This window comes from Manacus vitellinus, unplaced genomic scaffold, assembly GCF_001715985.3.
Source record: "Manacus vitellinus isolate BGI_N305 unplaced genomic scaffold, ASM171598v3 scaffold_23_pilon, whole genome shotgun sequence".
NCBI classification, from domain to species: domain Eukaryota; kingdom Metazoa; phylum Chordata; class Aves; order Passeriformes; family Pipridae; genus Manacus; species Manacus vitellinus.
Window position 1 is genome coordinate 6,936,139 of NW_021939718.1, and position 21,945 is coordinate 6,958,083.

Here is a 21,945-nt window from a genome sequence, read left to right on the forward strand (position 1 = left end):
TGCATTAGCAAATGTTTTGTTGTTTGTTGTGGTTTTTATTTTTTAACTAGGGGAGGACTGAATTCAATCTCTTAAGAAATCCCCGAGGTACTCACCTTTCCAGTGCTGTTATGTCAGGTTTTTTTTAATGACACAAGTTCTCTGCAAATACAGATTTCAACCAAGCTGGTCAACTTTCCTGTCCCAGCTGCTCTCACACTTGCTCACAAAGCTGCAGCAGCTCACTGGCTCACCAGGCTCACCTTGACAGCTGCACGGGGGAAAACAAATTCACAAGGAAAGCTGTATTTTTCCTTCATGAACTCAAATGTTTACTCGGCCTGAAGTCTTGTAGTGTAGTACTGGGCTAGTCTATGGCTCTTGGGCATGGCAGCCCATTATGTTGTGATTTGCAGTAGGGGGACTGTACTTTTATTTTGGCATTTTCAGTGGAGACAGCTGCTATGGAGCTGAACGAAAGCAAACCCTGCACTTAAACAAAAAACTTGTGCTGCTTTGAAGATACAAACCTACTTTCAACCAATAAATAAATCATCAAATCACAGAATGGTTTGGGCTGCAAGGGACCTTAAAGCTTTTCTAGTTCCAAACCCCTGCCACGGACAGCTCCCACTAGCCCAGGTTGCTCCAAGCTGTGTCCAACCTGGCCTTGGACACTTCCAGGGATGGGGCATCCTCAGCTTCTTTGAGCAATGCAAATAAAGCCAGAGCCCTGTCAGCCTGATGCTGTTTGCAGGTGTTTTCCTGGTTTTCTACAAAGATGTGCAGAGATGAAGATACTAAACCTAAACCATTAAAATTTCACTTTAGACTTACATTATCTACTAGCTCAATCTTAGCTGGAGCTGGGCCTGCATGGTGCATGGCTACACCCTCCCTTCAAGGAGTTGTAGGGAGTAAGGTCTCCCCTGAGCCTCCTTTTCTCCAGGCTGAGCCCCCGCAGCTCCCTCAGCTGCTCCTCACCAGACTTGTGCTCCAGACCCTTCTCCAGCTCTCTTTCCCTTCGCTAGACACGCTCCAGCACCTCAGTGTCCTTCCTGAATTGAGGAGACCAGAACTGGACGCAGCACTTGAACTGCGGCCTGGCCGGTGACCACTACAGAGGGGAGAATCGCTTTCCTAGTTCCGCTGGCTACGGTACTGCTGACACAGAATGCTTCGCCAACATTCAGAAATTCACATAATACGCTTTTAACGCACCTCGGGGAACACGGGCTGTCAGCAGGGCACACCCACGCGAGGGGCGGGTATGGGAGGCGGCCCTTCACAAGAGCGGGGCGGCACCACCCGCTCCCGCCATCTTAGGTGCGGGTACGGGCATGGGCGTCGGGCGCCATGGCAACGGCGGCCATGTCGGGCGAGGGCGAAGCGGCGCCTCCATGACGCGTGGGGGGCGAAATGGCGGCCGGAAGGGGTGGTCGGCGGCGGCCATTGCCGGCGGGATGGCTTGAGGAAGTGGTGGCGGCGGTGCTGCGGCGGGTCTGTAGGGCGGGCCGGGATCCGGGCCGGGGTCCGAGGAGAGCCGGGAGGTGGCAGTGCGGGGGAAAGGGGCAGTGGCTCGATGGTGGAGGCGCCACACGCCCATGGAGGGGGACGGACTGGGGTGTGCGTCTGGCGGGGTGAGGATTCCGGGGCAGCGGCAGGACCGCGGGGGTCGCCACGGACTGGAGGAGGGCGGCGGGGGTGTAGGAGCGGCTTGGACGTGTGGGAACTCGAATAATGAAATTTTTAGGGTTGGAAGGGACTTCTGGAGATCATCCAGTTCAACCCCCCTGCCAAGGCAAGATCACCTGGAGCAGGTGACACAGGAATACGTCCAGGTGGGTTTGGGATATCTCCAGAGAGGGAGAGTCCATGCCCTCCCAGGGCAGCCCATTCTATGCTCTGCTACCGTCAATGGAAGGAAGTTCTTCCTCATGTTGAGTGGAACTTCCTGTGTTTTAGTTTATGACCATTGCTCCTCATCCTGTCGCTAGGCATCATCGAAAAGAGTCTGGCACCATCCTCTTGACACTAGAGAGATCCCCTCTCAGTCTTCCCCTCTCTAGACTAAACAGCCCCAGCTCTCGCATCTCTCTTCCACAACAGGCCGGTGGTAGGGGAGGGGAATGCCAGGAGGACAGTCAGTGTGTAATAAATCAGTGCGGTCTGTCTGGGGAGGGAATAATGTGGATAGCCTGTGACTGAGAGAAAAGGTTGAGTTCCCAAAGAACGGAAATTTAAAATAGGTGTTATTTTAAGGAGCTCTAGATTTGATCTTGCAATGGAGTTGGCTGTTTTTCCCCTTTCTCCTTCCATGCTTAAGATATTCCTACTGAGCCGGACCTGGAGGCTATGGACAAGTCCCCTTTAGGCTTGTGGACAGAACATTGCTTAACTGGAGTTCCTGCTGGGGAGTATAAACTCAAATGGCAGCTTTTACATGTGCCCAGTGCTTTTAGTTCTGTGATTCTGTGTCTGTACATCAGGTTTTATATGTATGCGATAGAGTTTCTGTACTATAGCAGCAAGAGCTGGTGGTAGCAGAAGTAATAAAACCTTGAGGTTTTCAGATTTAATGTAAAATGGTAGTATGTGAGAAGAGAAAATCTAATTTGAGTTTCAATTTGTAGGGCTTGTCATCAGAAACCTTTTTTTTTTAAAGTAAGTACAATGTAAGAATCAAAATAAAGCTTATTTTGTCAGTTAGTTTGCAGAGCAGAACAGCTCTTCTGTATCAAAAAGGAAATAAATGTGACATTTAAAAAAAGGTACATCCCTCCTTAGAGTTCTTTACCTCTTCTGTGTGTGTGAGCAGCAGAAGGGCTTGTTAAGCATTGGAATGGGCTGCTCGGGGAGGTGGTGAAGTCACCATCCCTGGAGGTATTCATGGAAAGACTGGATGTGGCACTTAGTGCAATGGTGTAGCTGAAAAAGTGATGATCAGTCAAGGTTGGACTTGTTGATCTCAGAGATCTTTTCCAATCTAAAGGATTCCGTGAGAGAGAGGGTCTGTGCCAATAAAAAGTCAGTGGGTTGGATTGTGGTGTACAGTGTGTGAGGAAGTGGGGAGAGGGGGAACTGGAGCTTTGAGGGATGGTGTCAGGAGGCAACGGAAGGGATACTTTGTGGACAAAAAATAGGAAAAGCACTGGTCACTAGTGGCTTGCTGGACTGACTGGTAGTAGATGAGATGTTTTTATTGACTGCTGTTACCCCACCCTCTCCAGTGCCCTTGTAATTCTGCTAGGATAGGCTGCCCAGAGACATTGCTGAGTTTCTGTGCCTGGAGATACTCAGGCCGCCTGGACAAGGCCCTTGGCAACCTGCTTTGACCTTACTTCCTTCAGGAGCACTGGGCAGGTGACCTCCAGACATCCCTCCCAGCCTCAGCTGTTCTGGGATTCTCTAACTAGTCCAGAGCTTTTCAAAGTGTGTTAATTTAGGGATAGATTCTCTTCAAATGTGTCTGCATCTCCCGATAGACAGGAAAGCTCTTGAAATGGGTCTTTACAAACCTTGACTGAGAGATGTTTTTCAGTTCTGTAGGATTTATAAGTACAGGGCTTATCTCCAAGGTGAGAACTTGGTGAACTTGGTGCCACATATACACAGTCTCAGCAGTTTGTTAAAATCTAACCCTGATACTTTTTGTTAATACAGAAAAGCAGCAACTGAACCTACGTGAAGATTTTTTTCCAAAGACAGTGATAAGGTACAGTGCTTCCATTTAACATTACAGAACAGTGAATTTTTTTCCCCTTGAACTTGCTGTTTGTAGTGCTGATTCTAGTGGTGTCTTTCACCATTTAATGTTTGGTCAGAATGTGCAAGTCAACACAGGCAGGCAAAAACTCACAGCAAGAACACAAAGAGTAAATTTATTTCCATTACCTTGATAACCTTGGGATCTGCAAAGCAAGACCTGGACACACGATACCCTCACCTGGACGTGGCACTGTTAAACTCGGTCCATGCCAGAGGATCACCACCCTGTCAAGGCTTATTCCTGGCTACAGGGTCTCTTGAGTGATCTACAGTCCTCCTCACCTGTCGTCCACTTTTAACCCATTCCTTTCCTAAAGTATTTTCCAAAACCATTAGAGTTATGTGATCTGTTCTGTGTTGCACATCTTGTTACCGTAATGGATTGGTCTGTTAAAAATCCCAAATCGAGTTGATTGGATGTGTGTGTGTTTGGGATTTTTTCAATAGTGTTCTTTCATATTCAGGAAGAATTTGGAGAAGGTGGGAACCTGTTTGCTTCAGCTACCATGTCTGGAATTGGCAATAAACGGGCAGCTGCAGAGCCTGGCCCTTCTGCCCCTCAGGAGAAGAAGGCGAGGGTTGAAGATTCAGGGACCACGGTGGAGACCATCAAGCTTGGTGGTGTTTCCTCAACAGTATGTCCTTCTTGCACACCCCCACTCAATCTCTTGCTCTTTTTCATCTGGATACAAAAACGTGTCTGTGATCTGTCTTGTGTGCCACGTTTCCCTGCACAGGAGGACCTGGACATCCGGACTCTGCAAACCAAGAACCGGAAGCTCGCAGAGATGCTGGACCAGCGTCAGGCCATCGAGGATGAGCTGCGGGAGCACATAGAGAAGCTGGAGCGCCGGCAGGCCACTGATGATGCATCTCTGCTGATCATCAACCGATACTGGAATCAGGTTGGTTTGCTGCTTTTTATACACTGTTCTTTTCTGTACCATTGCACTGCTTTTATTCACATCCATTCTCTGTCTTACCTTGCCTGTCCCATCATTCAGTTTGATGAAAATATCCGCATCATCCTTAAACGCTTCGATCTGGACCAAGGTCTTGGAGACCTTTTGTCTGAAAGAAAAGCACTGGTGGTACCAGAACCTGAACCAGACTCTGACAGTAACCAGGAGCGCAAAGATGAGAGGGAACGAGGTGAGACACCTGTCTGGAGACAGTGGGAAAGATGGATTTCAGCTGTGGACAATGCTGATGTCCCTTTCTAAAGGGTGACAGAGGCTCTCTTTTGTGATTGTGGAGATTATGTGTTATATGTTATTTGCTAGATAACATTTACCTTCTAGTGCCTCCTTCTGTTCCCAGGGGAAGGACTGGAACCGGCATTCTCCTTCCTGGCTACTCTGGCCAGCAGCACCAGCGAGGAGATAGAATCCCAGCTGCAGGAGCGCGTAGAGTCTTCTCGCCGTGCTGTTGCCCAGATTGTGACAATGTATGACAAGCTACAGGAGAAAGTAGATGTTCTGTCTCACAAGCTGAACAGTGGAGGTATGACCAAGGTTACAGGTTTTCAAGAACACTCATCTAACCCCCACCTTAGAGCTGATACTACATTGTGCACATTAAGGCCTAGTCTGTTTCATGCTTGTTTATTTTCCAAAATAAATTGACCTGGCATTCTGAACTCATTATAAAAAGCTCTAATAAAGGACTATATGCTAGAAGTGTATTGTAACTACCTGTGAATTTGAATGCTGAGAGCTCTGCCCAGTGTGTCGGGCTAAGAAAAAGCTTGTTTCTACCAGTATAGTGTTAGTTCTGCCAGGTGTTCATGCACCTGGGAAGTTACAGATTGCAGTTGAACCTTATCACCCTGCTGTCCTCAGCCATCATGTAACAGGCTTCATGCTTACAAGTGAAGAAGTGAAATCATCATTGCAGACTGCTGTTGGACTCCTTCTCACTGGGAGTTTAGTAAAAGGTATAGTTTTATATATATATATTTTATATATATATAAAATATATATATATAAAACTACTCAGTTTCCACTGAGTTTTGAGCAAAATGGTACCCATCTAATGTCTTGGTGTAGCTGTCAGTTTTAAACACAAAGTAGAGTTCTGCAGAAAAAAGCCAAATGACTAGACTCTAAAAATCAATGTAATAGATTCACTTTACACTCAGATGGTTGTCTAAAAAACATTAGCTTAAGGGTAGAATTTTAAGCTTTTGAGTGAAAACTTGGGTGGAATATCAGCTCATCCATGGTTTGCCTTCTGTCCAGAGTATTCTTTGTGCTCTGATAAAGGAGTTCTGACAAGTCTGGCGTTGTTGCAGGGTAGTGCTACTGTCCTTAGCTGTAAACTGTCAAAGCTCTCTGATGGAGATCAGGCCCTTGGGAACCCTCTGTGGGAGAGATAAAAACAAAAGAGTAAACACAAACCCAGAAATTTCCTTTTCTGTTTTCTTCTTTCTCTCTTTGCTATTTAAGAATTAAAACCAATCTTCCTTGATTTGCATTAATTTACTTTTCGTTGTCTATCTTTCAGATATTTCATTGATGGAAGAAGCAGTACTGGAGCTTAACACCTACCTGTCACATGAAAATGGACGGCTGCAGGAACTGGCTGATGTTCTTCAGGAGAAGCACCGGATCATGTCTCAGGAGGTATAAAAAAGACAAATCTACTTTGGGGTCCTGCTTATCATAATTTGTGGTCACTATAGTCTGGAAAGCAGGTTACTTCCTTGGAGAGGGACAGGAGCAGCACAGTTGGAAAGTTATGAAAAGGGTTATTGTAGTGGAGAACTGTACATAGATTTTCTGTATCATTCAGATCGATTTGCTTGTTACATGACCATAGGGAAGAGTATAACCAAATCAATGAGTTGAATGGATTCAATATTAGAAGAGAGCAGAGCAGAGCAAATGGAAAGGTGATGCGAAGGGGTTGTGTAAACACCTAAGACACTTGACGTGACATCTCCGTGATTCTAAATTCCTTAGTTCCTCTGCATTGTGTATGAAAGTGTAATGAAATCAATGACAAGATGATCCCAGTGACTAAGGGATTCAAATTATTGGCACTATTTGTTTTGGAGGCTTCAGTTCCTTTAAAAATTGTGTTACCACTGATCTTGGTCAGTGTTAGACCACTGAGCATTTATATGGTCTGTAGGGTAAATGAACATATGGATTGAAAAGATTGAAAACAAAGCCTTTGAACAAGCTGAGATGGCTGCCTCTGTGTTTTGCCAGATATTACCAGTTTCTTGCTCTTTCTTCATTTTCAGTTTTGTCTTATTTTTGTTACTGTCTTGGGATTCAGGCAGAGTAAAATTCAGGAGCGTTCATGGAGTCTGTCACCACAGCAAAAAATGGAAAGGACATGATGAATTAAGAGAAAAACTATTAGTGAGCAGCCTCAGGAAAAGTTGATTTTATTCAGTCTGCTGACTGAAACACCCTTCTGATTACAGTTCTCCAAGCTGCAAGAGAGAATGGAGACAGCAGAATCCCGGGTGTCTGTTCTGGAGACGATGATTGATGACCTTCAGTGGGACATTGACAAGATACGCAAGAGGGAGCAGAGGCTCAACCGCCACTTAGCAGATGTTCTGGAACGAGTAAGTACTGCCCTCTTTGCCAGGAAACCAGAGAAATGGGTGCAGTTTTGGGATGTGTGACATCACCTCATGGTACTTCACTGTGAGAACTGAGAATCTGCAGTATACCATCTTTGGTCTTGGATTTGCTGTATCGGCAGTCTTGCTAATACTTAACTGGGTCTTGATGAAATCTACGGCTTTTTTTGCAGGTAAATTCCAAAGGCTACAAGGTGTATGGAGCTGGGAGCAGCCTCTATGGGGGCACAATCACCATTAATGCCCGCAAGGTAATGTCAGGGGCTTGGTTGCAGGCAAGGGGAAGAATAAAGGAGAGCTTGTGCGTGGGGCCATAGATTGGAACAGAATTTACATACTTATTTTAGATAATTTTAGATCCTTTGCCACAGATGTGGGTTACTCTGGGCAAACCATTTTGTCTGTATGCAAGTTTCCTGCTTAAGAAACAGACCGGGTGGAAGTAGACTTTGACTTGGTAATGTTACCTGACTGTTTAGTCTGTAATTTCTGTTACTGCATAAACAGTTACTTCATTAGTACCTTCAGGAGAGACATTAACAGTAGGATTTAAAAGCAATTTATCTCCAACAGTTTGAGGAGATGAATGCAGAGCTGGAAGAGAATAAAGAGCTTGCTGGGAATCGCCTCAATGAATTGGAGGAACTACGCCAGGATCTTGAGGAAGTAACAACACAGAATGAAAAACTCAAGGTGAGATATCTGTAACTGTTTGAAGGTGTTTTGTGTGTTGGCCTCTCCTTTGTTTTGCTGGGCTGTGTCCAGAAAACCTCGCTAGCACTGTTCTGTTCTGTGCTTGCTCTGTCAGTGATGTTAAACTTCGTACAAGGTACAATTAGCAAGTTTGGGACTTAACCCTTGCAATTCATTGTGTTAGTGACACCATGTGGTCATTGTTGGAAATTAGAATGTTTTCCATCCTGTGTTCCATTCTGGACATTTTAATGATGTCTAGTTAGAACTGCTTTCACCTCATTACAAGTATTGACTCCTCTTCCACCTTCCCCATACCCTGTACAAGAGGAGCCAGACAAATGAAAAAATCGAGGAACCTTGTGTAGGAGAAAGAGGCTCTTGAAAGAGTCGATGAATTTTTGTCTTTCGGATTGTGGGAGAATGGAAAACAGCATATGAGTTTCTGGTGTTTTAATGGTGGTAACACAAAAAGCTGTGACTCTGTAGTAGATAAGTATATGATGGAGAGAATAATCCAGATGTCATCTTAGTGGTCAGTAGATCTGTTAGCCTGTTACAAAAAATGTCTGACCTGATAACCTAAGTTTAAGACATCTGGTTCCAAGGACTATCTTGAGGCATCTCTAAATACTGTTTATCCACATGAGTTTGTTTTGAGAGAACTACTCTTCAGTTTACAACTTCTTTTTTTCTCTTCAGTAGTATTAAGGTGTATGCATCTATATATGTGTCTGTTTTACTGCTGGCAGTCACAATCATTCACTAACTTTTTTTTGTAAGGAAAATTCAGATTCTGTACCTGTTTTTTTTCTCATTTCTCTTCCTTTCAGTCACCATGTCTTACTTGGTAACAGGCTAACATAATGCCTACTGGCACATAGGTTTTCTCTAGTCTGTCATACTTTTCTGTGTGTCCATCGTTATTGATATAGGTGATTATGGTTTACAGTAAATCACTTGAAAATGTGTATTATGTTTTCCAAGTTCATGTCTTTGAAAGAAACTATTTCAGAATCCAAGGGTGAAAAATTTTGTCATGTGACTGTGCAAGAGAAATAGCGTGGTGGACACAGAAAGCATAGACTTTTAAAATTGATACTGAAGCATATTACTTGCACCTACTGCACAGCAATGCTGTTGAAGTTCTGCGTTAGTCTTTTCTTGTGGCAGCTTGATTCACTGTTCTCCTATCTTGTTAAATAAAAACCAAAGGCAAGGGGATAATTTTTGTGGCATTTTCCTGTGTCCCTGCTAGGTTGAGCTGCGACGTGCAGTAGAAGAGGCTGTGAAGGAGACCCCGGAGTACCGCTGCATGCAATCCCAGTTTTCTGTTCTGTATAACGAGAGTCTCCAGCTGAAGGCACATCTGGATGAGGCCCGCACGCTGCTCCATGGCACCCGTGCCACACACCAGCGCCAGGTGGAGCTCATTGAGGTAACACGTCTGCTCCACCAGACCAGGGAGCACTGCTGGCTCTGAGTGGCTTTGGGAAAGCTCAGGAAATTTACTTTTCCGGCAATAATTCAGTCTTTTCTGGTACTTCATGTTCAAAGCAGGTTCAAAGCATTAATCTGTTCCCTTTTCACTCCTCAGAGGGATGAGGTCGGCCTGCACAAGAAGCTGCGCACGGAGGTGATTCAGCTGGAGGACACCTTGGCACAAGTCCGCAAAGAATACGAGATGTTGAGGATAGAATTTGAGCAGACCCTTGCTGCCAATGAGCAAGCAGGTACGGTGTTGTTCTGCTGTGCCTAAAAACAAATACCACCTGCCCCCCAATGCCCGCTAGAGGCTACACTGCAATAAAACACCTGGGTTGATTCTTTGTTATTGTCAAATACTTGTTCTGACATGTCTCTTTATCTTGAAAAACAAAGCTCTTCCTGTGTTTTATTGGGAGGCCAGTTCCATGTTATCTGACTTCCATTTACATGCTCAATAATACATATATTTTGCTAATAACTTGGTTTATGACAGGGTATTATTAAAAATTACTTGAAAGGGGGAGGATTCGTTTACAAGTGTGGAATGACAACCTAGATAGGAAAGCAGTAATTTTCAAATATCACCAGAGGAAGTAAAGAAGTTATTTCTAAAATAGCATTTAAATCATAGAGATTTTTTGTAGCATGACATGTTTCCCTTAGGATCATGGGGAAAAAAGTAATGTTAATGGGAAATTAGGACTGTACATGACTTTTTTCTGCAAATGTGTCGTGTTGCTCCGTTGTGTGGCAGAATGCTAAGTCTTATTTTGGTTCTTTGTCACTGACACTTAACTTGTTTTCCATGTCCATGAAAGTCCTTGCAGGGGGTTGACCAAAGTGTGGTTTGTTACAGTTTTGTTTCTGTTTTTGTAGGTCCAATTAACCGAGAGATGCGTCATCTCATCAGCAGCCTCCAAAATCACAACCACCAGCTGAAGGGAGAGGTGTTGAGATACAAGCGCAAGCTGAGGGAGGCGCAGTCTGATTTGAGCAAGGTATCACAGCAGGGAATGTCAGAAAAGAAGAGGAAGTGCTTGGGAGGAGGAGGAATGCTGTCACCCTTGCCTGCAATATCAGCCTTTCTGATCAGGCATGCAGGATGCAGTGTGATTTTCAGTGGAGCCCTACACTCTTCTACCTCCTTTTATCAGATGAATGGTATTCCTTTGTAGCTGTGTAGTGCTCCTTGAAAAGCAGTAGCAGGTACAAAGGGGGCATGGAATCATGGATCTGGGGAGACAAGGGAAAAGGTAGATTTCTGGCTAAGAACTTAATGGTTTTTGTTCTTCTGTGTCATCTTTCTTGCTGTTCCACAATAGATCCGCTCTCGCAGTGGCAGTGCTCTCTTACAGGCCCAGTCCAGCACTGAAGACACAAAGGAGGAACCTCCAGAGATTAAGCAGGAACCTGAGGATCCTTCTGCCCAAGTGTCTGTCCCCAAGGCTGCTGCTGAAGATGTAAATGAAATGAAGGCCCGGCGAGATGAAGAGGAACGGGAGCGAGAGAGACGGGAGAGGGAGAGGGAACGAGAGAAGGAAAAGGAGAAAGAGAGAGAGCGAGAAAAAGAGAAAGAAAAGGAAAAGGAACGAGAGCGGGAAAAGCAGAAGCAGAAGGAATCTGAGAAGGAGAGAGAATCCAAAGAGAAGGAGAAGGGGAAGCATGAAGATGGAAGAAAGAAGGAGGCTGAAGTGATCAAGCAGCTGAAGGCTGAGCTCAAGTAAGAGTTGTTGTCCCTTCCTTTCCTGCTTGAGCAGTGCCCAAACAGGGGTGTTTGTGTGAGACACGTGGCTTGCTCTTACGAGATTAGTGTCACTGAAACGGAGGAGGAGTTTCCTAGCACCCTCCATATCTGATTGTGATCTGGTCAATGTAGTTACATTTCTTTTACAACAGCCTACAACATGAGTTACCAAAACCGACTTCGTGATATGGATGAAGTAATATTTATTTGTTGCTGTCATAACAGTAGTGTAAAACTTTACAGCAGCAGGTTATTAATAAAGAACACAGCAGCCTTCCCTCTCCTGGATCCTTACCAGAGCAGAGGTGGATAGTTTTGTAGCTCACTATTAGGGTACATATTTCCTCTCCACCCCACTTTTCTTGGCTTTTCAGCCCATGTGCCTGAACATGTTTCTTTTCGAGCCTGTACTCCTTGGCCGTTTTATGTTACCGCAATAAGATGAGCCAAGGAGGACTCCGTATCCACATGGGGGATGGAGAGAATATTGCTCAGACTCTCCTGCTGGCTATGTAACAGGGTGGGGTTCCTGCCATGTTCTCACAGTCTTGTCTCCCTGTCTCCAGGAAGGCCCAGGAGAGCCAGAAGGAGATGAAGCTGTTGCTCGACATGTACCGCTCTGCCCCCAAAGAGCAGAGAGACAAAGTGCAGCTGATGGCAGCTGAGAAGAAGGCAAAAGCTGAGGTAAATCTAATTTCTCTTCCCTTTTGCTCTTTAGAGCAAACTCCCTTATAGAAGGGAGTTTGGAATGGTCTGGATACGAACAGAGAGATTTTGGGACATTCTCCTCTGGGAAAGGATGATCCCTTTGCTCTGGCTGAAACAAATGGTTCCACTTTCTCAGTTGCAGATTCAGCTGGTAGCGGAGATGAGCACACATCCCAGAAATACACAGCCAGTCAGACTGTCACAGACCAGATGCTTTCTTCAGCAGCATGTGCATATAGGACTCATGAAACGAAAGCATAGACCAGTCCCTTCCTATTCAGCTGGTACATGCAGAATGTCACAAGTGCAGGCACATGCACTCACCAATCTCCAGGTTCACAGGCACATACAAGTACCAGCACACTCCTCTGTGTGTTTGGTACCCCTGTGGTTCCAGGCCCCTTTTACCTTCACAAACAGGTCTCACCTATAGCTAGCACTTACTCTGTGCAGCACACATGTACATGAGGTAAAGAGATAGATTACACAAAGATAGTTAAGAAAATATCTAATATAAAGATACAAGAAGATAAGACAGGACAGGCTGCAGTGGTCATGGGCAGGGCTTAGCCAGACAGGTGTGCACTGACTGCCCACATTTTACATGCGATTGGCTCCTTTTATACCCTTCTCTGTCTAATCCCACTTTGTTCATCCTTGCTCTTCCTTTCCTGGCACATCAACTTCTGGGTTTGCACAACTCTGTCAGTTCCCACAGCCCTCACAATTCAGGATCCACTCCTGGTTTATAGTTTTACCAGTTGCAAAGTCCAGGTTGATCTTCCTGGAAGTGCTGCCTGTATTTGCTTGGAAGCTTATTAAGTGTTGTGACTGGGGAAGTTTCCTTCATCTGTTTGTGTCCATGTTTGTTTTTCATGTCTGTCTCTCTACAAATTTTGTTTTTAGTTTCCTCATTCTCCCACAGTCACATAACTTTGTTGGAATAAACATTCTCACAGTCTCAATGCCCTCATCACTTGGTGTGACTGTCCAGGTTATCACTGTGCCGCCTTAAAATTGGGAGCAGAATAAAACTCACAAGTGTAGATACGATGGAGAATAGCTCTTTAATGAAGGCCTTTTGGTGCAAGGAGTTCCACAATTTTATAGTATTATCCATCCAATCCTGGATGGATATTATCCATCCAATCCAACCCCCTCAGATCCTCCCCAAATCTGCCCCCTGGCACGCCTCTCCGAAATTGAGTCGAGGAGTCCTAAGACCCCTTTCTTCCTAATCTTCCTCTTCTTTACAGCACGTACTGTCTTTGGAGATTCTCCAAGGTTCCAGGCTTGAAGATTGCTTTGACTGTGATGGTATCTTGTTGTTCAGGCCTGGGGTGCCAATGTTCATAAACAGAATGTGTTTACTATAGTCATGCCTTGAAAAGGAGCCTAAACAAACCTAAAGAATTTAGAAAACTCGATATGAAATAGGGGAGTAGGGTTTGATTAGTGTTAACTACTAAAGTGTGATAGACTATACAGCTACATTAAAATCTACAAAAGGCTAAAAATCCTAGGGCATCAACTGCCTCCTTTACCATTTGTCTTCCAGTTTTGTGTCTCTATGTTTTGTTTTACTTCCTTGTTATTATCTCTTTCTATATTGAAGCAGGTCCTTGACTGGATGCCCTTAAAGGAGCAAATGCTCTCTATCCATATACTCTTACATATAAAACTGCAAGAGACTGATGTTCCTACTGTGATAAAAGATTCTACGGAATTTTCAAAGGTTTTGAAATCAAGATCTTAGGCTTACAGCCTGTCTCAGTGGTCCATCTGCCAGTAACACTCTGTCCTGTCAAAATAGAATGGGCTTTCTTTTCCCATACTTTTAAGGTAGTTTCTTCAGTGTTTCAGAGAATTTGTGGGGAAAACAGGCACTTAACAATGTTCAGGCCGCATCCTCATGTTAAGAGTCATTTGTGGTTTGTCCTTGTAGCTGGAAGAACTAAGGCAGAGGGTGAAAGAATTGGAAGACAAGGAGAAAAAGGAGAGCAAAAAGATGGCTGATGAGGATGCCCTCCGCAAGATCCGAGCAGTGGAAGAACAAATTGAGTATTTACAGAAGAAACTAGCCATGGCTAAGCAGGTGAGAAGTTCCTGATGAGTTCTGTTCTGGATGGAACACCTGTGAAGGAACTGCCTTCGGGTTGCAGCCAGGAAGATTATCTGAGAGGTATCTGTATGGGCCAGAGATGTGAGTTTGGTCCTTGTTTATCGAAGGGAAAAAAATGAACATGCAAAAACCCCACCAACAGCTATCAAAAACCCCACAACTGGAGAGTGTCACAAACCTCATGGCAGGTGATGGGGGGGAATGTTTGATAACAATTAAACCTGTGGCCTTGGTGAAGACCACAGAGGAGAAATGGCTGAATCAGCCACTAGGGGAGGAGGTTTAAATTTCTTTGTGAAAGTTATTATCTGTACAAGTTCATATAGTGAGTATGTTTGCATGGTACTGGTACATACCCTCTTCTACAAAAAAGGGCTTAATCCAGTGAGAGAGCAGGACCACCTCATTAGCAGAGAGGCAAGCCAATGACTTGACATGTACTTTTTTAGAATTCAAATTCTTTTAACTATAGAACAGAACTGCTCTGTCTTGTCACTTACTCCTTTAATGTTGAAGAGGTCGAAGTGAGTCGAAGGGGCTTGGCAGTGTGTTAGCTGGATGCTGCCGAGCTGTCCACGTGTAGAATCCCTGGCCTGGTGTAACTGACAGCTGTCCAGGTAGCTGCTGGAAGCTGAGAGTTGGTTTCTGCCCAGCTCTGGTAATGACTGTGGCACAGCTGATTCTGCCAGCAGACAAGCCACAGTCTCTGAATGCTTGTACAGCTGACCATCACTTTTTTACACCTTCAAAATCAGAGTATCTCCACTGTGGTGCGGATTTCTAGGGAGCACTTTCTTTTGGTTGCTGGGAAGATACTGTTCTTTGATACTGAGACATCTTCCTTCATCTGTGCTAGGTTTGGTGTCTGAGTAAAATGTTCAGGGTCACAACAGAGGGTACAGGAGACAGTATTGCCAGAGCCTGTGATTGTTTTGTAGGAGGAGGAGGCCTTGCTGTCAGAAATGGATGTCACAGGCCAAGCCTTTGAAGACATGCAAGAGCAGAACATCCGCCTGATGCAACAGCTGCGGGAGAAGGATGATGCCAACTTCAAGCTGATGTCAGAACGCATCAAGTCCAACCAGATCCACAAGCTCCTGAAAGAGGAGAAGGAGGAGCTGGCAGACCAAGTTTTGACACTGAAGACACAGGTAACCTTGGAAAAGAGAGAGGACAACAGGACTGGTGGGGAAAGGTGGAGGTGTTGGTTATCTCTGGTAGCCAGCTCCAGACTGGGTCAGGGGAGAGAATCAGAAAGGCAAAAGTGAGAAAATGAGTGAGTTGAGATAAATGCAGTTCAGCAATTACAGGAAATGTGCACACAAGCAAAGCACAAGTGAATTAATTCAGCACTTCCCATGGCAGGCAGGAGTTTAGCCATCTCCGGGAGAGCAAGGCTCCATCATACATAATTGTTACTTAATAAATGCTGCAACTCTCAACACCCTCCCGCTTCTTCCTTTCCACCAGCTTTTGTTGCTGAGCACAGTATCATGTGGTATGGAATACCCCTTGGGTCAGGTGGATCAGCTGTCCTGGCTAAGTGGTATCCCAGCTGCTTGTGCACCCTCAGCCTACTTGCTTGTGGGTGGCATGAGACATACAAGGACTTGATGTTGTGTAAGTACTGCTTAGCAAGAGCTAAAAGAGTAGTTATTGACACTGTTTTTCTCCCAAATGCAAAATACAGCAGCATGTGAGCTGCTGTTAAGAGAATTAACTGTATCCTCACCAAAATCAGTACAGGAGGGAATACTCCCCTAATTAACTTAGGAATGGTGTGTCAGACATCAAAGAGACCTGTCCCAGTAAGAAACTGAGACTGCTGTATGGAGCATGAAATGTCCTAGAGGTTCATTGCTATGGAGAACAGATGGGAGAAGGAAAGTGGGAAGTCATTTCCATGTTGTAATGATACTTTTGCCTGTATCTTCTACATATACCCGTATATATTGGTAACAAGCAGGAGAAGCTGGAAACTATGGTTCAGTGAGAACTATCTCAGGCATGAGTACAAGTACAGTCTGGGAAAGAAGTCATTGAGAGCAGCCCTTCGGAGAAGGACTTGGAGGTTCTGGTGGATGAAAAGCTGGACATGGGCTGGCAGTGTGTGCTGGCAGCCCAGAAAGCCAAACATATCCTGGGCTGCATCAAAAGCAGCGTGGGCAACAGATCAAGGGAGGGGATTCTGTCCCTCTACTCTGCCCTCGTGAGACCCCACCTGCAGTGCTGCTTCCAGCTCCGGTGTCCTCAGCACAGGAAGGACATGGACCTGTTGGAACAAGTCCAGAGGAGGCCACAAATATGATCAGAGGGGATGAGCACCTCTGCTACGAGGACAGGCTTGGAGAGGGTCTAAGGAGACCTCATTGTGGCCTTCCAGTACTTGAAGGTGGCTTAGAAAAAGAGGGAAAGCAACTTTTTTTATGAGCAGATGGTGACAGGACAAGGGACAATGGTTTTAAACTGAAAGCAGGTTTAGATTAGATATTAGGAAGAAATTCTTTACACAAAGGGTGGTGAGGCCCTGGTACAGGTTTCCCAGAAAGGTTGTAGGTGCTCCATCCCTGGAAGTGCTCAAGGCCAGGTTGGATGAGGCTTTGAGCAACCTGGTCTAGTGGAAGGTGTCCCTACCCGTGGCAGGGGGTTTGGAACTGGATGATCTTTAAGGTTCCTTCCGATCCAAGCCATTCTATGATTCTGTATTCTGCCATCCTTGGAACCAAAGTGGAGCTATGCACTACCTTGCAACAATTCTTTAAGCCACTGTTTGAAAATTAAAACATCTTCATTGCAAATATTTGACTGCTAAGTTTTAAAGTGCTCACCAGAGAGATCTGGATACAGCTCTTGGACTGCTGGGTTGCTGTTCAGTGAGAAAAAGGCAAGCTGATGCTCCTTTGTGCTGGGGATGCAGAGATAGTTTTAACATGCAGCTTTAATGGCAGCTCTGAAGACCCACAGAGTGTGCATTTCATTCCTTCTGCACCTTCTCTCCTGCTTTCCAAGGTGGATGCCCAGCTGCAGGTTGTACGTAAGCTGGAGGAAAAGGAACACTTACTACAGAGCAGTATTGGCACAGGAGAGAAGGAGCTGGGTCTGCGAACGCAAGCCTTGGAAATGAACAAACGCAAGGTGAGTGAGTGATTCCGTCTTGGATTGTAAGATGGAGCTGTTGCCTTGCAGAAGGCATAGCAGGCTCTCAGCTCTCGCTGTTGTTACAGAACCTGATATTCCCTGGTTTTGGACAGAAGGCTTAGGAGTCTTGAAGAGAACACTGATTAAAGTACTGTAGACTGATGTTTCCTTTGATAAAGAGGAGCAGGTCATGTATGTTTCTGTGAAAGGCTGATCAGGGTGCTGAAGTAAGATGCCTTTATAGGAAACCTATCATGAAAGAAGAGGCAGCAGCCAGATAAAGCTAACTGGGGTCAAAGCTTTTATAAAAAAGATGGGATAAATAAAGGGGGAATATGACTGGGGAGTGCTAAGACTTTAAGCGAATATCTAAGATCAATAAAGTAGATCTGTTACCAGTAAAATAAGACAAAGTCTCATGGTTGATGCTGCCTTTGCTTTTATAGTTTTAGTAGAAATGCAGGAATGACATTAAAACAGGCAGAAAGGAAAGCAGAAATATCACTATGAAGAGGAACTGGGGAGAATTCAGCACAGTCACTTGTGCTTAACATGACAATCTTTGGTATTGAGGGAACTTGGTTAGAAGATTAAAGGAGAACTGGTGAAGAGAAAATGCTTCAAAACACTTATCTTGCTTGAATTTCCATCTACTTCACCTATACAACTGCCTCTAAACAATAGAGAAAATGTGGAGGCTGGAAGGCTAAAAATACATGAAGAAGAGAATTGTGTGGTCATTAGTGCTTTTCTAAGAGACATGCTTTGCATTGTGATAGGGTTTGGCTCTGCTGAAGAGGGATCTTGAAGCTAAATGATTTGAACTTGTTAATAATAAAGTATTTTGCCACTGAAGTGATGCTTAGGGAATAATTCTAGTTATTTCACTTTGAAGTACTAGAAAGAGATGCAAAACCAGATCTCCATCAGTATGAGTAGTATTCCGTGAGCAGTCTTGAATTGCCAGGCAGAGGGACTAGAAATCACTAGAGTTATTTTTCCATGTTTGGTACTTCTGTACAGGTTTTCTTTTTCAGGCCATGGATGCAGCCCAGCTTGCAGATGATCTGAAAGCCCAGCTAGAGCTGGCTCAGAAGAAGTTACATGACTTCCAGGAGGAGATTGTGGAAAACAGAGTAACTAGAGAAAAAGAGATGTTTAACTTCAAAAGGGCTGAGGTATATACCCTGTGCACAATCCTTTAGTATCTGTCTGCTTTAGTGTCCATCTTCTTGGACATCGAGCTTGGAGTGGGTTTCAACTACACTATTTTGGTGTCCAGTTTCACTTTGACTTCAGCTTCATCAGGTCTTGGCTCTTTCAGGTTTTTCCACTGATAACTGACAATACTTGTGGCATCAGATAATGTTGGGGGATGAAAGTATGGGTGGCACAACTTAGCCAGGTGCACTGTTGACATGTTCTCTTTTGTCTCTGAAGAAGCTGTGACAGAGAATATGCTGCTCATTCACTTAGTCTCTTGTTTTTATACAGGAAGACATTTCTAGGTTGCGCAGGAAGCTGGAGACCACAAAGAAGCCTGACATGGTTCCCAACTGTGATGAGATACTAATGGAAGAAATCAAGGATTACAAGGTGAGTAGTTGTGTCTATTAACTTCCCTCTTTACTTCAGTCAAAAAGCTCTGTAGGTACGCTTTGAATATTTCGCATCTCTTGTCCATTATCTGGGGTTGAAGAAACCATATTCTCCTTGTGAGGAATGGAGGGACCTTCATCTCCAGACATCTTTCAACACCTCTGATCGACCACAGTGGGCCCTCACAGTAACATTTATGTGTTGCAGGCCCGTCTGACCTGCCCGTGCTGCAACATGCGCAAGAAGGACGCTGTGCTCACCAAGTGCTTCCATGTCTTCTGCTTTGAGTGTGTGAAGACGCGCTACGACACCCGACAGCGCAAATGCCCCAAGTGCAACGCGGCCTTTGGGGCCAACGACTTCCACAGGATCTACATTGGCTGATCCTGGGAAGCTGCTGCTCACGCTGACCACCCAGCCTCCCCTCACCTTCTGTGGCCACCACTCACAGGGCAGTCATGGCTTCTGTCAGCTGATCTGCAGTGTCTTCTGGGAAGTGTGTTTAGGGTATGGAAAGAAACAGATTCCAGATCTTGGTTCCTTTCTTGCCCCCTTTCCTTTTGTTCTTGCTCTTGGTTTTTTGGATATTTTGTACCTGAGAGGAAATTTTCCATCCGTCACTATCACACTGCTAAGCTGGGAACCTCTGACTGAAGTCCTGCCTTGATGTGATGAAAGCTGTCTGTGGTGCAGCAGAGATTAGTGAGACCTATATTATTACGAGGAGTTTGCTTTGGATATTATTAAATCCCATCAAGGTATGGTAGTGCTTCTGAGAGTGAATAGTTTCCCAATTAACAGGCCAGATAACCAAATCTTTAGACTTCAGTGGAGTCACTCCTTAGGCATGTATCTTCCTGAGTCAGGGCAAGAACCTCTTAGGGATGGTGCATTAGTAAAGATCCTTCCTAGCCCCAGAAGCACACACACATCTTAGTATCCAGAGGAGGAGAAAGGTAAGACGTCAGAGAATCTTAGAAAATAGCATTCCACTGATGAACCCTGGTTGATACAGGCACCTTCCCTTAGGCTGAGGCATCACTGTCATTGTCCTTATAAAATAAGGATTTTTAGGGGTTCCTTTGTTTCAGCTTTGCCAGAAAGATGAATCTCTTTATGCACAAAATCTAATTAAAGCTTTTGTTGGTTTTTTTGCGTTTTTTTCTGGTTTTCTTGCCTCTGGTAGTATTTGCCTGGTCTCCTGTTCTTTGTTCAGTTACTGGAAACATTTTTCACAAGTTTTAAGCTTCTCAAGTAGAGAGATTAACTTCTTCCTCCGCCTTTACGTTATGCATGACTAAAACAAGTTTTGTCCTTTTGGATGTAACTCCAGTATCTTATTTCTGACACAAGAGAAGGACCAAGATGCTGGACTGTTTCTGCAGCCGTTTTGACATGGCTGCTGGGAATTTTGAGAAAGGATGTGGCATGAGTTATAGTCTCTATGCTCCCTCTAGTTGCAGCTGTATTTTAAGTCTGCTCCTAAAAGCAAAATGTGAAGTAATTTATTTGCAACATTCCTTCACAGGGTGTAGTGTTTCTCCTGTAAACTTAATTTTCTTGGAAGGTGCACCTCTCAAGAGGTTTGTCTCGTGTGTGTCTCTTCCCTGAACCATGAAAACTGTGCTACCTTCCTGTGTTCACTATAGGAAATAATAGAAACAGTAGTAATAAAAATAGTAGTAATAGAAACAGTAGTAAAATTAATTAATCACAGACTGTCTTACAGTGTGCATTATTATCTTTTTGAAAACATTCAGAATATATGAATTAAACCTTGTAAATTATTATGAACGCTGAAAAGAGTGAAGGAACAGGTGGCCCTACCTTTCCAAGGGGAAGCTGGGATGCTGAGAACTTCTGGTGTGGTGTAAGTGCTGTTAGAAGAAAAGACAGTAGAACTCTCTCCTCTTTCACTGGAAGTTGCTCCCTAGATTACAGTTTGTGGCATCAAGTTGGAGAAAGAGCCATATGTTAATGCTTGTTGTAGATTGTGAGGTGCGAATGTTTGTTCATCAAAATCAGGACCTGGTTCAACAACCAACTGCATCTTCAAACAGCTTTGCTACAACAGCAGACTTCCTTTTACAGCTGTGAACAACCATCTGAACTAAACAGCCCCTGAACAAAGCCCATTGCTCCTTTCCCAGTCACAAAGTTGCATCACCTTTCTACTGAAATAAAGCTTGAAACTTTTGTGTGTATGCTGGCCATGTTGGGATCACTCTGGTCATGGTAGGAAACAGATACTTGAAACAATCTGGATTAATTTCACAGAGGAGATTTGGAAACTTCTGTTTTCTCTTGCCTTACCAAGAAAAATGTTAGTGGTTTGGTTTGTAATAAAATAATAGTTTATTTCAAGATCATTTTGGAAATCACTGAATTTCTCTCTGTGCTTGTAATTTAAACATTGAGAAACTGAAAATTTTAGATGGTCTGTTTGCCAGAATGAGTGGAAATAATTAAAATAATTAAAAGCTTACCAGAACTAGAAGTGTGAGGGTTAAAGAAGTAAAGGGGTGACAAGTATTATCAAAAGTCCCTCTAAATTCAGTGTCTCAGGTGACAAAGAAAACGCCTCACCTCCAGTCTCCAGTGCACCCTCTGTCACAGCAAATCCTCCCCCGTAACATGTCACTGACATCCATGGAAAGTTACAACAATCTTTTCTGTCTTCTGGGGAATCAGGCTGGTGCAATAACTGAAGAAAATAACACGCCAAAATACATCTCTGTTGGGCAACAATAATTAGATCTTCTCCTAAAAGGTTCTAGTAGATGGCTGCGGTAATTTGGAGCAATCCCTATTCTGTATTTGACATGGGAGCAGCCCCTCAGGCACCCAGCAGAAAAGATATTTGCAGAACATTAATTATTAGGTGGTGAACGTTCTTACACTTACATTTTTGGTTTTAAATGAAGGCTCAGTTTTTGCAGGATTGGGTGTTTAGGTTGGAACTTTGAAGCAAAACACATATTTTTGTTTAAGATACTAACATTTTCAGTTAATTTTTTTTTTTTTTAAATCTATTTCTGGGCTCATTCTGTGGAGATAAAGACATTAAAAACTTGATAAGAATACTTGTAAGATTATACTGAAATC

General features: G+C 44.2%; 1 protein-coding gene across 2 annotated transcripts; it reads left to right on the forward strand.

Annotated features, from left to right (window-relative positions):
• Positions 1 to 3,560: 3,560 nt before the first annotated feature.
• RNF20 (ring finger protein 20) lies at positions 3,561 to 21,209 on the forward strand. Of its 2 annotated transcripts, XM_029959940.1 has the most exons (20): positions 3,561 to 3,694; positions 4,212 to 4,382; positions 4,485 to 4,652; positions 4,752 to 4,899; positions 5,068 to 5,250; positions 6,253 to 6,371; positions 7,184 to 7,330; positions 7,522 to 7,599; positions 7,922 to 8,041; positions 9,300 to 9,479; positions 9,639 to 9,774; positions 10,406 to 10,527; positions 10,852 to 11,249; positions 11,840 to 11,957; positions 13,927 to 14,076; positions 15,042 to 15,254; positions 17,113 to 17,238; positions 18,279 to 18,419; positions 18,736 to 18,837; positions 19,048 to 19,224. In XM_029959940.1, the coding sequence occupies exons 2-20, from the start codon at positions 4,254 to 4,256 to the stop codon at positions 19,222 to 19,224; spliced, it is 2,955 nt and encodes a 984-aa protein (XP_029815800.1). In that variant the 5' UTR covers positions 3,561 to 3,694; positions 4,212 to 4,253. The 2 variants fall into 2 exon arrangements, with proteins under 2 accessions (XP_029815800.1, XP_017928364.1); XM_018072875.1 differs by lacking the exon at positions 3,561 to 3,694 and having other exon boundaries at positions 4,219 to 4,382; positions 19,048 to 21,209.
• The last annotated feature ends 736 nt before the right edge of the window (positions 21,210 to 21,945 follow it).

What these genes read in the sequence shown, in the direction of transcription:
- RNF20 (XM_029959940.1), top strand. Translation starts at nt 4,254, where the DNA reads ATGTCTGGAATTGGCAATAAACGGGCAGCTGCAGAGCCTGGCCCTTCT. An exon ending in TGCTGCCAATGAGCAAGCAG is followed by an intron (nt 9,775 to 10,405) that starts GTACGGTGTTGT and finishes CTGTTTTTGTAG; the next exon opens with GTCCAATTAACCGAGAGATG. An exon ending in TTTTGACACTGAAGACACAG is followed by an intron (nt 15,255 to 17,112) that starts GTAACCTTGGAA and finishes CTGCTTTCCAAG; the next exon opens with GTGGATGCCCAGCTGCAGGT.